Source organism: Trachypithecus francoisi, unplaced genomic scaffold (genome assembly GCF_009764315.1).
Source record: "Trachypithecus francoisi isolate TF-2019V2 unplaced genomic scaffold, Tfra_2.0 Lachesis_group0, whole genome shotgun sequence".
NCBI lineage: Eukaryota > Metazoa > Chordata > Mammalia > Primates > Cercopithecidae > Trachypithecus > Trachypithecus francoisi.
Window position 1 is genome coordinate 77,915,133 of NW_022681453.1, and position 12,885 is coordinate 77,928,017.

A 12,885-nucleotide genomic window follows, 5' to 3' on the forward strand; every position below is an offset into this window, starting at 1 on the left:
GTACCACTCCAGATAGGGCCCCCCCCAAAACAGTGGGTCTTACTAACTTTTCAATAATAAAATGCTGTTTAGTCTGAATTTCAAGATTAACATTTTAATTTACATGCCCAAAAATACACATATGTCACTGTGGGGCTTATTTCTCAGAATAAGATTCCCAAGTAGCAAGCGATATATATTTAAAAAGATGGAGTTACCAACTGGCTAACTGCTTGCCCTGAACACATTCCCAATCAAGATATATCAATAAATCAAATAATGGAATGTTATTATACAAAAACCTAAGTGGATGAACATCTTGGTTTGAAAATATGTTCCAAGAAATCAGCAACATAAATTTGGAATCATACCACAACCAGATTTAGCCAGTGGTGAAAACATGTGTGTGGGGAAAGAGAGGTAACTATGTCTATTATCATGCCTAGAAACAGGAATTTGAACTATGGTAGCTTGGTAGCTATGGAAATTTACCTGAGAGGTTGCCAAAGCAAACTGGGTTAAAGATTCCCATTCTCATAAAAGAAAATGGAATAATTTGGTGGCTGCAGATAAGGTCACCTCAACCAAGAATAAACTGTGGTCATGACTACTTTCCCCAAAACAAATCCTTTTGAATGTTTTTCCATTTATTCAGTTATTTTAAAAAATTTCTTAATTTTTGGCATTTTAAATCTTTCTAAACCAAAATGTATCTTGAATTTAATCTGGTATTTCTAACTTATTTGAAAACTGTAGCCTTTTAAAGAGCTGTGGTCTATTTTTTTTTTAACTAATGAACTCTTTAAAAACATTTAAATTAATTCATTCTAACATGTCTTCTTCAAACTTAAGATGTTTCTAAATAAAAATTTTACTTTAACAAAAGTTTTAATTCTAATTTCATTTTATTCAAAGTATCTGAATAGATTCAAAAGCAAAAGTGTGCTAAGTATTCAATAAATTTGTTCTAAGACACTTCTAGAGTACGAGAGAAGTATCTTAGAGAGCTTTAAGCACCAGTGAAGGCTGGTGATTTGAGATAAAAGTCAAAAAGTCATGTTTTCAGTGGAATCACTATCACAGGAGTTAATATAACACCATGATTATTTAGCAGCTCAAAGTCAGGCTACATGGACTTAAATACATACTGGCACTAGGACATAAATATGTGAAATCAGGACAATCCTGGACATTCTAGGATATAAGATTACTGTGCTCATATATAAGGAGGGTATCAATAGCCTGAGATAGTCTCCCCATTGGTATTTTCATGTAAACAGGTAGTAACAGATATTATTAATCTCTAATCCTGGGAAGTAAGGCAGGCCCTGAGGTCTCACTGGCATTGCTAATGTTACAATATGAAGATAGCTAACTTGGACAACTCTCCACTTAGGGCAGCCTTAATTTAGCCTAATTTTTATTCTCTCAAAAGTCCATAAATAGACCAATTTTCTATTTTTAACATATCAAAAGAACTTCAACAAAACCATCTGTCCAGAATAAAATCAACACTAAATGGCCAAATTCAAAGTAAAATTAGATTAATAGTGGTTATGTAAAATTTAATTCACAAATAATATGTCCATTCTCTGACAACAATTTAGTTTCTTTGTTCTGAACATTTATAAATAGTTCAGCTCTCTGTCCAGACTTCTTCGTATTTACAAAGGAACTGCTCCCAATACATAAACATCATGCTTTTATAAAGAAAACTACTAGGTGCTCTGAAATTGGGAGGAAATTTCATTGTACTTGGCTTACCACATTAAGCTTCAATGGTTCCTTATTTCTGTTTACTCATGAGTCAATCAAGTTTTGATTAAATAAAATGACAACTAACAAAAAATAGGTCCTCCACACCCCCATTCCAGAGATAAAAGCATAGCACTACATTGTTATCATATAATCTGAACATCATCAAAATTAACATCTTCTCTTAAAAAGTCACTGTTGGCTGGGCGCAGTGGCTCATGCCTGTAATCCCAACACTTTGGGAGGCTGAGGTGGGCGGATCACGAGGTCAAGAGATCAAGACTATCCCGGACAACATGGTGAAACCCCGTCTCTACTAAAAACACAGAAATTAGCTGGGCCTGTTGGCGCGCACCTGTAGTCCCAGCTACTTGGGAGGCTGAGGCAGGAGAATCGCTTGAACCCTGGAGCAGGAAGTTGCAGTGAGCCAAGATTGCACCACTGCACTCCAGTCTGGCAACAGAGCAAGACTGGTTTCAAAAAAAAAAGAAAAGAAAAGAAAGTCACTGTTAAAGAGAATGACAAGCAAAAGAACGGGAGAAAATATCTGCTAATTATACAGCTGACAAAGGATTTGTATCTAAAATATATAAAGAACTCTCAAAACTCATCAATAAGAAAATGATCCATTAAAAATGAAAAATCTGAACAGATATTTCACCAAAGAAAGCAAACGAAAAAATGTTCTACATATTAGTAACTAGGAAAAATGAAAATCTAAACCTAAATAAAACACGACCACACAACTATTAGAATATCTAAAAATTTTAATGTCTGACCATAGTAAGTGTTGGTACGGGTATGAAGCAACTCACATGGCTGATAGGAACATAAATGGTAAAACCATTTAGGATGACAGTTTGCCATTTTCTTAGAAAGTTAAGCACACTTACCACATGACCCAGTCATTCCACTCCTAGGTGTTTACCCAAGAGAAATGAAAGCATATATTTACACAAAGACTTGTACATAAATGTTCATAGCAACTCTGTAATAGTCCCAAACTGGAAACAAAAATGTCCATCAAAAGATAAATATATAAACAAAATACAGTATATTATAGCTACGTAAAAGGAATTAACTATTGATCAACATAACATGAATGAATCTCAAAATCGCTATGTAAAGTGAAAGAAGCAAGACCAAAAGAGAGAACACATTGTATAAAATTTATGTAAAATTTGAGAATATGTAAACTAATACATGACAGAAAGCAGATCAGTGGTTAGTTTCCAGAGGATATGAAAGAGAAGCTGGTCAAAGACTAGAGGGGGGAGATTACAAAGGGACACTAGGACTTTTGGAAATGATGGATATATACAATATTTTCATTGTGGTGATATCTGCCAGGTATATTTGTGTGTGTGCGCAGTATATGCAAAATATAACAAATTTACATTCTTAATATGTGAAGTTTAGTGTGTAATTAATATTTTAATAAAGCTCTTCTTAAAAAAGGAAGAAAGCTGTCACCATAGGAGTTGTCCATTCATCACTAAAACGTAAGCTCCATAGACAATTTTTTTCATCTTTTATTAACTACATATTCTCAGTACTGGCATATATTAAATATTCAAGAAATATTTATTTGATAAATGAATGACAAAGAAAAAAAAACAAAACACTACTATGAATTAAAAAGTGTAGACCCCATATATTCTAGTTTCATTTCAAGCATTACCAAGGTTATAATAAAGTTATGAATATTTCCAAAACAAACATATGCTAAGTTTAAATAAATCTAAGTAGCATCAGCTTTGTTTTTCTACTGAAATAATTTCACTGCTTAGCATCTTTAATATTTTTATCAAGAATTATACAGCTTCTTTTTAAATAACAATAATAGCAAATGCACAGTAATTACTGTGTGTCAGGCACTATTCTAAGGATGTAGCATATATTAGTTTATTAATCCCTATAAAACCTTATAAAACAAGCTTATCTTTTTCTCATTTATAAGACAGATAGCAAAAGCTTTGATATGATGAAGACATCAATCTTTTACACTTCACATGTTACAGCTATATCTCCTTTAAATTAACTTTATGATTCTTGACAAATATTTTTAGATATTTAGATTTTTTTTTTTGAGACGGAGTCTCACGCCCAGGCTGGAGTGCAGTGGCCGGATCTCAGCTCACTGCAAGCTCCGCCTCCTGGGTTTACGCCATTCTCCTGCCTCAGCCTCCCGAGTAGCTGGGACTACAGGCGCCCGCCAAATCGCCCGGCTAGTTTTTTGTATTTTTTAGTAGAGACGGGGTTTCACCGTGTTAGCCAGGATGGTCTCGATCTACTGACCTCATGATCCGCCCGTCTCGGCCTCCCAAAGTGCTGGGATTACAGGCTTGAGCCACCGCGCCCGGCCTGATATTTAGATTTTTAATATTTCTTTTTGCTTTGAAGGGCACTCCCCAACTAAAATTAGTTAATAAATGATTATTTTAACCAAGCTTTGTTGATCACAAAATTTTTTTTCACCTCAGAGCAGAATAAGGCCCCACAATTCTTGCACTGCTTGTCTCAATAACTGCCAGTACTTACTAACTGAAGGCCATATAAAAGATGAAAACATTTTTCTACTCAAGGGGAAAACCATGCTAGAAATAATCCTTATTTGAATAATCCACTCAGTCATATGCTTTCTTATAATTTGGAAAAAAAATATTAACTCTTCTATCATATTCCTCTATCTCTTCCCTAATCCCAAAGATCATAAGTACCGGTAGTTATGCTTTAATGTATGTGGAATAACTAAAGCAAATTAACATATGCATCACCTTATGTATTCTGATAAACAGTTTTTGAATGAGTAGGTGAAAGAATCAAGCCCTTTTTTATATCCTCTTCAGTTTATAATCTGTGAAATAATATTCACTGAGAAATCTATTACAAAGATAATTGCTAACATTTAAAAATATTTCTATAGTCTCTTTTTCTCTATTCTTTTACATATATTATATATTGATATCTCATATTTGATACAGTGATATTATGGACACTGACATTAAATATACTGAAATATAATATCTGTGATATGGATATTATAAATGATGCAGAAATTTTCACAGATTATAAACTGAAGAGGATATAAAAAAGGGCTTGATTCTTTCACCTACTCATTCAAAAACTGTTTATCAGAATACATAAGGCACCGGTAGTGCCTGGAAACATGTTAAAATATTCAGATCCTGGGAGAAAATAAGACCATCAATGATTACTAACAAAAGCAGCCTACCTAAAAATTACTATTGGAAGATGGCAATGATGTATTGGAAAAATGACTTTTAAAAAGATATAATGAAAATACATGAAATTATGAAGAGGAGAAAAGTGAATGGGTTCAAGAAAGGTTTAAATGAAATATGGCCTGATTATAACTGAATACCTGGAGGGACTTATCTCTTGAACTTAAATTCTTAAAACCACAAAGTTTAGTAACATTTGAGTTCCAATCATAACTGTTTTGCTTTTCTAAATCTTCTTATAACATAAACCAATGGAGACACATGATTCATCTTACTAAACTGTTTTTGCCACAGATTTGGATACCATGGAGCAATGCACATGAAACAAAATATTTTCACATCTACTTACAAAACGTTTAGAAAACTTTCATCACAATTTTGTCCAATAAATAAACAGACAAAAGAATAACAATTTGCGGGAAAAAATGGCTTTTTAAACACTTGAAAGGATGCAGAAACCCACTAAAAGATTGCAAAATTATAATTACATGTACATGCCATTCCTATCAGATTAGCAATAATCAAGTGGAATACATATACATACTATTGGTGAGGTTGTGGAGATACAGGTATTTTTATATATTATTGGTAGAAGTGCAAAATAGTACAGTTCTTATAGAGGATTATTTGGCAATATATATCAAAACTATAAATACATTTACTGTTTGATGTAGCAAGATCAAATTTAAAAATTTACCCTGCAGATACTTGCATACATACAAAAGAGCATAGATACCTGGCTATTCGTTATAGCATTATTGGTTTATTAAAATCTTTTGACATTGCAAACTATGTAATATACACACATTACAATACTATGTAGACATACAAAAGATTGAGAATGCTCTCTGAATCTCAATAATAAAAGATCTCCAGTATATTTTAGGAGAAAATGGCAAGATATGTAACAAGGTATATGTATACATTACTTTTAAAAGGGGGAAAATAAATTAAAATGCACCTGAGTGTGTGTGTGTGTGTGTGGTGTTTTCTTGTCTATGCTTAAAGAAACAGTACGAAGACACAAATTAATAAAAGTGGTTATCTGTAGATGGGGGTAGGGTAAATAGGTATGGGAATGAGACCTTAGAAAACAACTCTTTATATTGTTGTGTATGTATTATCTATACACTTCAAAACATGTAAAAACATTCTTTCTCTACTAACACTGTCATGAATATTTACAAATATTTACTAAAGAAAGAAATATACTATAGTAAATTATTGGAAAGAAATTCAGTTTTTTCAGATAGTTAACACTGCTGACACACTGACCAGTATGACTAGCTTAACATTCCAGGTCAGTGACTCAGGTGTTCAATAGATCTCTATTTTCCTGTGCTAAAAGGCTACTTACAGAGGCGGGCAAAGGCACTGCAGAAAAAACAGAAACTACAGAAAATATAACAAAAATAATATTCACTGAGAAATCTATTACAAAGATAATTGCTAACATTTAAAAATATTTCTATAGTCTCTTTTTCTCTATTCTTTTACATATATTATATATTGATATCTCATATTTGATACAGTGATATTATGGACACTGACATTAAATATACTGAAATATAGTATCTGTGATATGGATATTATAAATGATGCAGAAATTTTCACAGATTATAAACTGAAGAGGATATAAAAAAGGGCTTGATTCTTTCACCTACTCATTCAAAAACTGTTTATCAGAATACATAAGGTGATGCATATGTTAATTTGCTTTAGTTATTCCACATACATTAAAGCATCATGTTGCATGTTGTATATCACAAAAATATACAATTTTGATCTGTCAAATTAAAAAAAATTATCAGGTACTTAATGTGCCAAGCACTGTATTATGCACTAAGATTATGGTACTAAACCATAGTGACATGACCCCTGCCTTCATACTGCTTACAATTTACAACAGCAGTTCTCAAATTTTTGGCCCCAGGACCCCTTTATGAACTTTTACATTTTGAGGACCCCAAGCACTTTCATGTATAGGAATAATAGCTATCTATATTTATCATGTTATTCATTTAAACTAAGAGTTTTTAAAAATTTAATTCATTTAAAAAGAATAGGAAACCTATTATAGGTTAATATAAACAGTATCTCCTAAATTTTATAAATATTTTAATATCTGGGTCAAAAGAGGAAAGTTTGATTTTCATATCTGCTACAGCATTCAGTCTACCGTAATATGTTGTTTAGCTGAAGTATATAAAGAAAAATAAAAGCTTCACACAAATACATTAGTTGGAAAAGGGAGACTATTTCAATAGTCTTCAGATAATTAGAAAAATACTCCTGCAATACTAAACTAAAATTCTACAAGTGGTAGTTTCTTAAGGTTAGTTGCTATGTGGAATCTAAAAACATACCAATAAGCTTTTTATATTCTGTGTCATTCATTAAAGTACTTTATGCATATATTACATTTCATCACATAGAAAGCTTACACACACATATACAAATATACATATTGTGTATACATAAACCAAATATCTTGACATGAAAACTGGTATGTGTATTCTTATACGTGAAATGCTATTCATAAAACTGTTTTAAGATTGTTAAAAATTAAACATTTACCAAAAATCATCTGACAGACAACTACTGTGAAAATAGGTATAAGGAGAGAAAATCTCATGATAGTTCAAGCAATTGAAAAGCTTTTATTAACATGGTATGTCAGCACTGTAAAAATAACTTCAAAAGCCTCATTCCCCATAATATTGCTGCTAGACTGAAATTCCTGTTATCATTCTCAGTAGAGTCAAATAAATATCCATTTCATGGTATCTCCTGGTCATCATTTATAGAGTAAATGCTACTTTAGGCTGAAACACAGACTATTCTAAAAGATTTACATTTTCATTAAGATTTTTCCATATCGGAAATCCCAACTATATTCAAAATATGAGATATGTTTTCCTGAAAATGTTCCCTAGATCATTTTAGTTGGTTTGGAAAATAGTTTTCATAATGTTTTTAATTCTTTCAAATCAAGGCTAAAAAACAGCATTATTCATAGAATGCAGTGTTTTCAAAAATTTTAATGCAAGGAAATTCTATACTAGTCTTCAATTATTTCATATCAGATTTAAAACTGAATGACATAAGGAAACCCCTCATATGTATTCCCTTGAGAAATCACAATATGCAAGGGATAAAAAGGAGAATTGTCATTTGCAGCAACTAGATTAATATGCCTAAAAAAAAAAAATGAAAAACCATTAGAATGAATCAAAAACTTGATAAAAGAGGCTGCATATAAGATTCATATTTTTAATCAGGCATTTCTATATGCTAATAGCCAATTTAAAAAGTTCACGGGGCGAGGGTGGAGAAAAATCCTAGTGACTATCAAAATACTTAAAATGCCTAAAGTAAACCTAATAGGAATGTGGAAAGCACATACGAGAAAGAGATTTTATTCCAGCATACACACACACCCCCCCCCACACACACACACACACACCCCACCAGAAAACAGAATAGAGTCTTATCTGGTTTCTAGATGGGAAGAAATGACATTATCATAAAGTTGTCAATTCTTACTAAATTAATTCAGGAGTTCAATAGAATGTTTATGGAATCTGGGAAGGTAATTCTGAAGTAGACAGAGAAAAGAAAAGTCAAGAAAAATTTTGAAAGCAAGAACAGAGATAAGGGAATTTACTGAATATCAAATCATATTAAAAAACAATTGTAATTGAAATACCAGTATCTTGGTTTAGGAAGAGAAAGACATAGCAATATAACAGAATTAAGAGCTCGGAAACAGACCTAATATGTATGAGAATTTATTTTAGGATAAAAGTGCTCTCGAACCATGCAAAAGTATAGGTAATTGAAAAGTATTTGGACAACTCGTTATCCCATTGGGAAAAAACGGGTCTCTACCTCTTTATTAAGTTTAATAAAGTTTCAGATTAAAATGAAACATAAACCATAAAACTATTAGTTTTCTAAGACTTTTTTCTACACTCTAGTTCAAGGAGAGAGAAGGAAATGTAAGGAAGTAATTTCAGACAACACACAACTTCCAACAAACACAATGAAAGAGACAGATTTTTACTACATAAAAATGTAGTATTTTCTATATGACACTATAAGGTTAAAAAATAAGAGATGAATATAATACAAAAGATTACTATCCACATCAAAGAGTTCCTAAAAATCTAAGAAGCAAAATTCAAAAAGTAACCAAAAATCTGAAAAATGACGCAAAAAGGTAATTTACAGAATTATTAATACCTATAGCCAATCGATTATGAAAAGCAGACCAACTTCACCTAGGAATCTACAAAACATTTTAATGACCTACTTTTTCAGTTATCTAACTGGCAAAAAAACAAACAAACCAAAACCAAAACCGAAACGAAAACAAAACACAACAACAAAAAACAACAGCTCCAGCTAAAAATTTTATGATATTTCACACCACTTGTCAATTTCATTTATTTGCCAAGAGATGAGACTACACTACTTATGTGAGAACAAAAGGTCTGAAAAGATGGCACATCTTCACTATCAGGACATCTAACTGTGTAAGATGACAAAGCTAGCACCCACTGACAGTGGGTCCACGTGCCAGGGAATGCTCCTTCCTGCCCCATAATTGGTCAGTAGACTGACTACACAGTCAGCTAAGGAAGAGAAGCAGAGAACATCTTGGCAGAAACATTCCTTTAGAATTTTTCTACCAAATTAAATCAATGAATGGATGGGCTAATGATTTGCCTTAATCAGGCTGAAGATACAGGACATATTTTAGGAGGAAAGTATTATAGGATATGCCCCCAGACGTTATAAAACCCCAGTACAGGCTTAGAGATCCAATACGTTGTATTGGTGATAGAGAAAAAGACAAAACAAACATACAAACACAACCACTAAAGTTGAGAATCAAAGAATTCAAAAATTCTGATAGTTTACAACTTTCCCAAATAACAAGTACAGCACATTAATCCAGGTATAGAATACAAGATAAAAGCACTGAATCATACTTTCACATGAATTAATGGGAACTGATTCCAAAATAGAATAAAATACTGTACACTCCAAGGAAAAGAAGCCCTTCAATAGATATTAATTTTCTATTTTTTATTTTACAATAAACTTGTATGTCAATAAAACTGTGTTAACAGTAAGTCTTCAACAAGTATTTAGTAAAAAGCCTAATGTAATGTTGATTTCTCTTATTTATACTGGCCATAACAACTTGTTCGTTGACAAAATTTGATCTCTTAAATGTTTCAGAGAAATGACTGAGCAAGTTAAAACTTAGGTACTGCTATGTAATCTTTAATGTATAATGACTGAACAACGTTTTGAAAGAAATAATATAAATGGCTTAGTATTTTTTTATTGTATCTTACATTATCTTAAGTGTACTCATGAACACATACCTGATACAGGTCTTTCTGAGGCAAAGGTGGGGATCGTTCTTCATACATAGGAGGTGGTTTATGTGTGGGTGGAAGGTCAATCCTGCATTGCAAAGGTTAAAATTGTGATTGTCACATTTAGGAAAAAAAAAAAAAAAGAGCAAAAGAAAATCAAGGTTCTCATAATTTTTGAGAATATTTTCCTCATACTACATAATATTTACACTAGCCTACATGTTTAATTCAGTTCTTAGATTGCCATGAATCTATCAAAGATCAAAAATAAAAGTAAACATTGGTGTTAAAGGTTCCTGTATGTAGAACTAATCATGTTTACAGAAAGAATTAAAATAGAAGAACTGAAATTAAGTAATCCAGTATACGACATGACTTTAGGGCATGTTTTAATATTTGACTATGTCTATCAACATTTTAGAGTGTCACTACACTTTCCTCCAAAGTGTCACAATAAGAAATATTTACACTGTATTTTAGAAATACTTCCAAAACTGATTTTCAAAAGCTCTAGTCACTCTTACAATATTGGTCAGATAATTAATATTTTCAACCTACAAACCATTATAAATTTTGCTATCTGAAATAAACAAAATAATCGATACATTTTTAGGGAATGCATTTATTTTTTTCAAAGTTGCATATCAGAAAATCAACATTTTCATATATTTTAAAAATTGTTTACTTATAACAAATATAGGTTTTAATATACCTTGTAGCTCTCTGCATTTTACAAGATTTTATAAATATAGTCTCATGCTTTTGAAGATCACAGATAACATTTTTAGTACTTGTGCTTAGAAAATCAAAAAGTTATCTATATTAAAGGATAAAGGGAATGAAAACTATAGATCCTGAAGTAATAAATTCTCTGTGGTGTAATAATGTCTCCATGGACATAAACTAGTATTTTAAATGATTAAAACTTAAGTGATAAATAAAATGGCTACATTAATTTGTTAGCCTACCAGTACATTATGTTTTTGAAATTATAGAAAAGCCAAGATAATCTGGAAATTAAGATTAAGTAACCACATGCTAGTCGCTCTTGAAGACTGAAGGACTCCAGTCCCACAAGTATTATACTGAAAGAGCATTTTTTCATCTTTTTGTTTAAATAATTGTTTCTTCTTATCTAACGAAAATCACAGCAAATTTCTAGCTCCAAGGTGCCATAGGCCATTCAGGTGAGAAAACTGAGGCTCATTGAGATAAAGTAACTTACTTGTTCATGGTCATAGTACTAATTTGATCATGACAGAGCTGTAACTGACACACAAGTGTCTTTGATCCAAAGACTAGTACTATAATTGTGCCAAATTAGAGAAGCAAAGACATATACAAAGCATTTATGAAGACAGAAGAACTATCTTACGTCCTAACATAAAACATTAATAAACCACATAAGAAAGAATTCCATTTGTAAAGAGCTTCACAGTTTATAAAATATTATCTTATTCTACTATCATCTCAACCATGTGAGGCAAGTAGGAAGAGCATTATTCATATTTCTCAAATGAAGCAATAAAGCTGTTGATGGAATTAACAGAACTGAGACACTGGTCATCTGATTCTACTGCAAGGTGCAATTTCTGCCTTACAATTCTATCTCAATGACTAGGATAAAAATATTGCTTATTCTTTAAATAAGAAGATATATATTTTACAATTCACCAAAAAAAGTGTTTTTAAGAAAAAAGTTATAAAACTCAATCTATTTAATAACTTGATAGTTCAAAGTTATATCTATACATAAGACATGCATATACAATCTGAAGAAGCCATGAAAACTTCAAAGATATTTTTATATGTCTTTTGGTTACCACTTCATGAAAGGCCTACATTTCTGTTTAGAAGGCAGGACAACATAAAGTATTACTATGTTACCCTCTAGAAAGATGTCTAATACACTCTAGGTGAAAAATGTAAAGCTGTTCTGTACTTCTAGCAGCCCCTTGACAATGTTCATTTACCAAGATATAGTTTGAGATATTCTGATAAAACTAGGGTCATCTAACAAAGGCCTAATATTATCCTTACTTCTATCCCTTAATTTCTTTATGAGGAGCTGTAAAGGTAAACATAGACACATACTGATATGCATAGTTGAACAAAGGCAGAAACAGTTACCTACACTTTGTCAAGATAGGATGGTCTCTTTTTTCGAGGAGTCAGCAGCACAGTCACAAAGATAGCAATGATGAAAAGGGCAAGAACAGCTCCAATTACCGCTCCAGCTACAGCTATGGAAGAGGTCTGCTTAAATGGAACATCTGTAAAGTAACAAAAATTAGGCTTTTCAAATAATCTTAAAATTAATTCTTGAAATTGCATACCTTTTCTACAATGTGCAAACTATTTGGCTGAAGTATGTTATTCAAGAGCCAGGTTATAGGACCTCAAATTTGATTCATTAGGTTTAGTGGCATTATGCTAAAACCCTTCCTTCTTTCTTATATTACTTTAATACCTCAACTTAACTTTTTAAAAATTATGTAAGTATCCCCAAACAT

At 31.8% G+C, this 12,885-nt stretch overlaps 1 protein-coding gene across 4 annotated transcripts in view; it reads right to left on the reverse strand.

Annotated features, from left to right (window-relative positions):
- NECTIN3 (nectin cell adhesion molecule 3) overlaps nt 1-12,885 on the reverse strand; it is a 130,492-nt gene that overhangs the window by 46,791 nt on the left and 70,816 nt on the right. For 3 of the 4 annotated variants that reach the window (XM_033211346.1, XM_033211349.1, XM_033211348.1), the window contains exons 6-7: nt 12,507-12,645; nt 10,379-10,460 (exon numbers count right to left, since the gene is read on the reverse strand). In XM_033211346.1, the coding sequence (XP_033067237.1) occupies nt 10,379-10,460; nt 12,507-12,645 (221 nt within the window). Of the gene's footprint in view, nt 1-10,378; nt 10,461-12,506; nt 12,646-12,885 lie in introns of those variants that run through there. The other variant, XR_004437118.1, reaches the window with a different exon arrangement.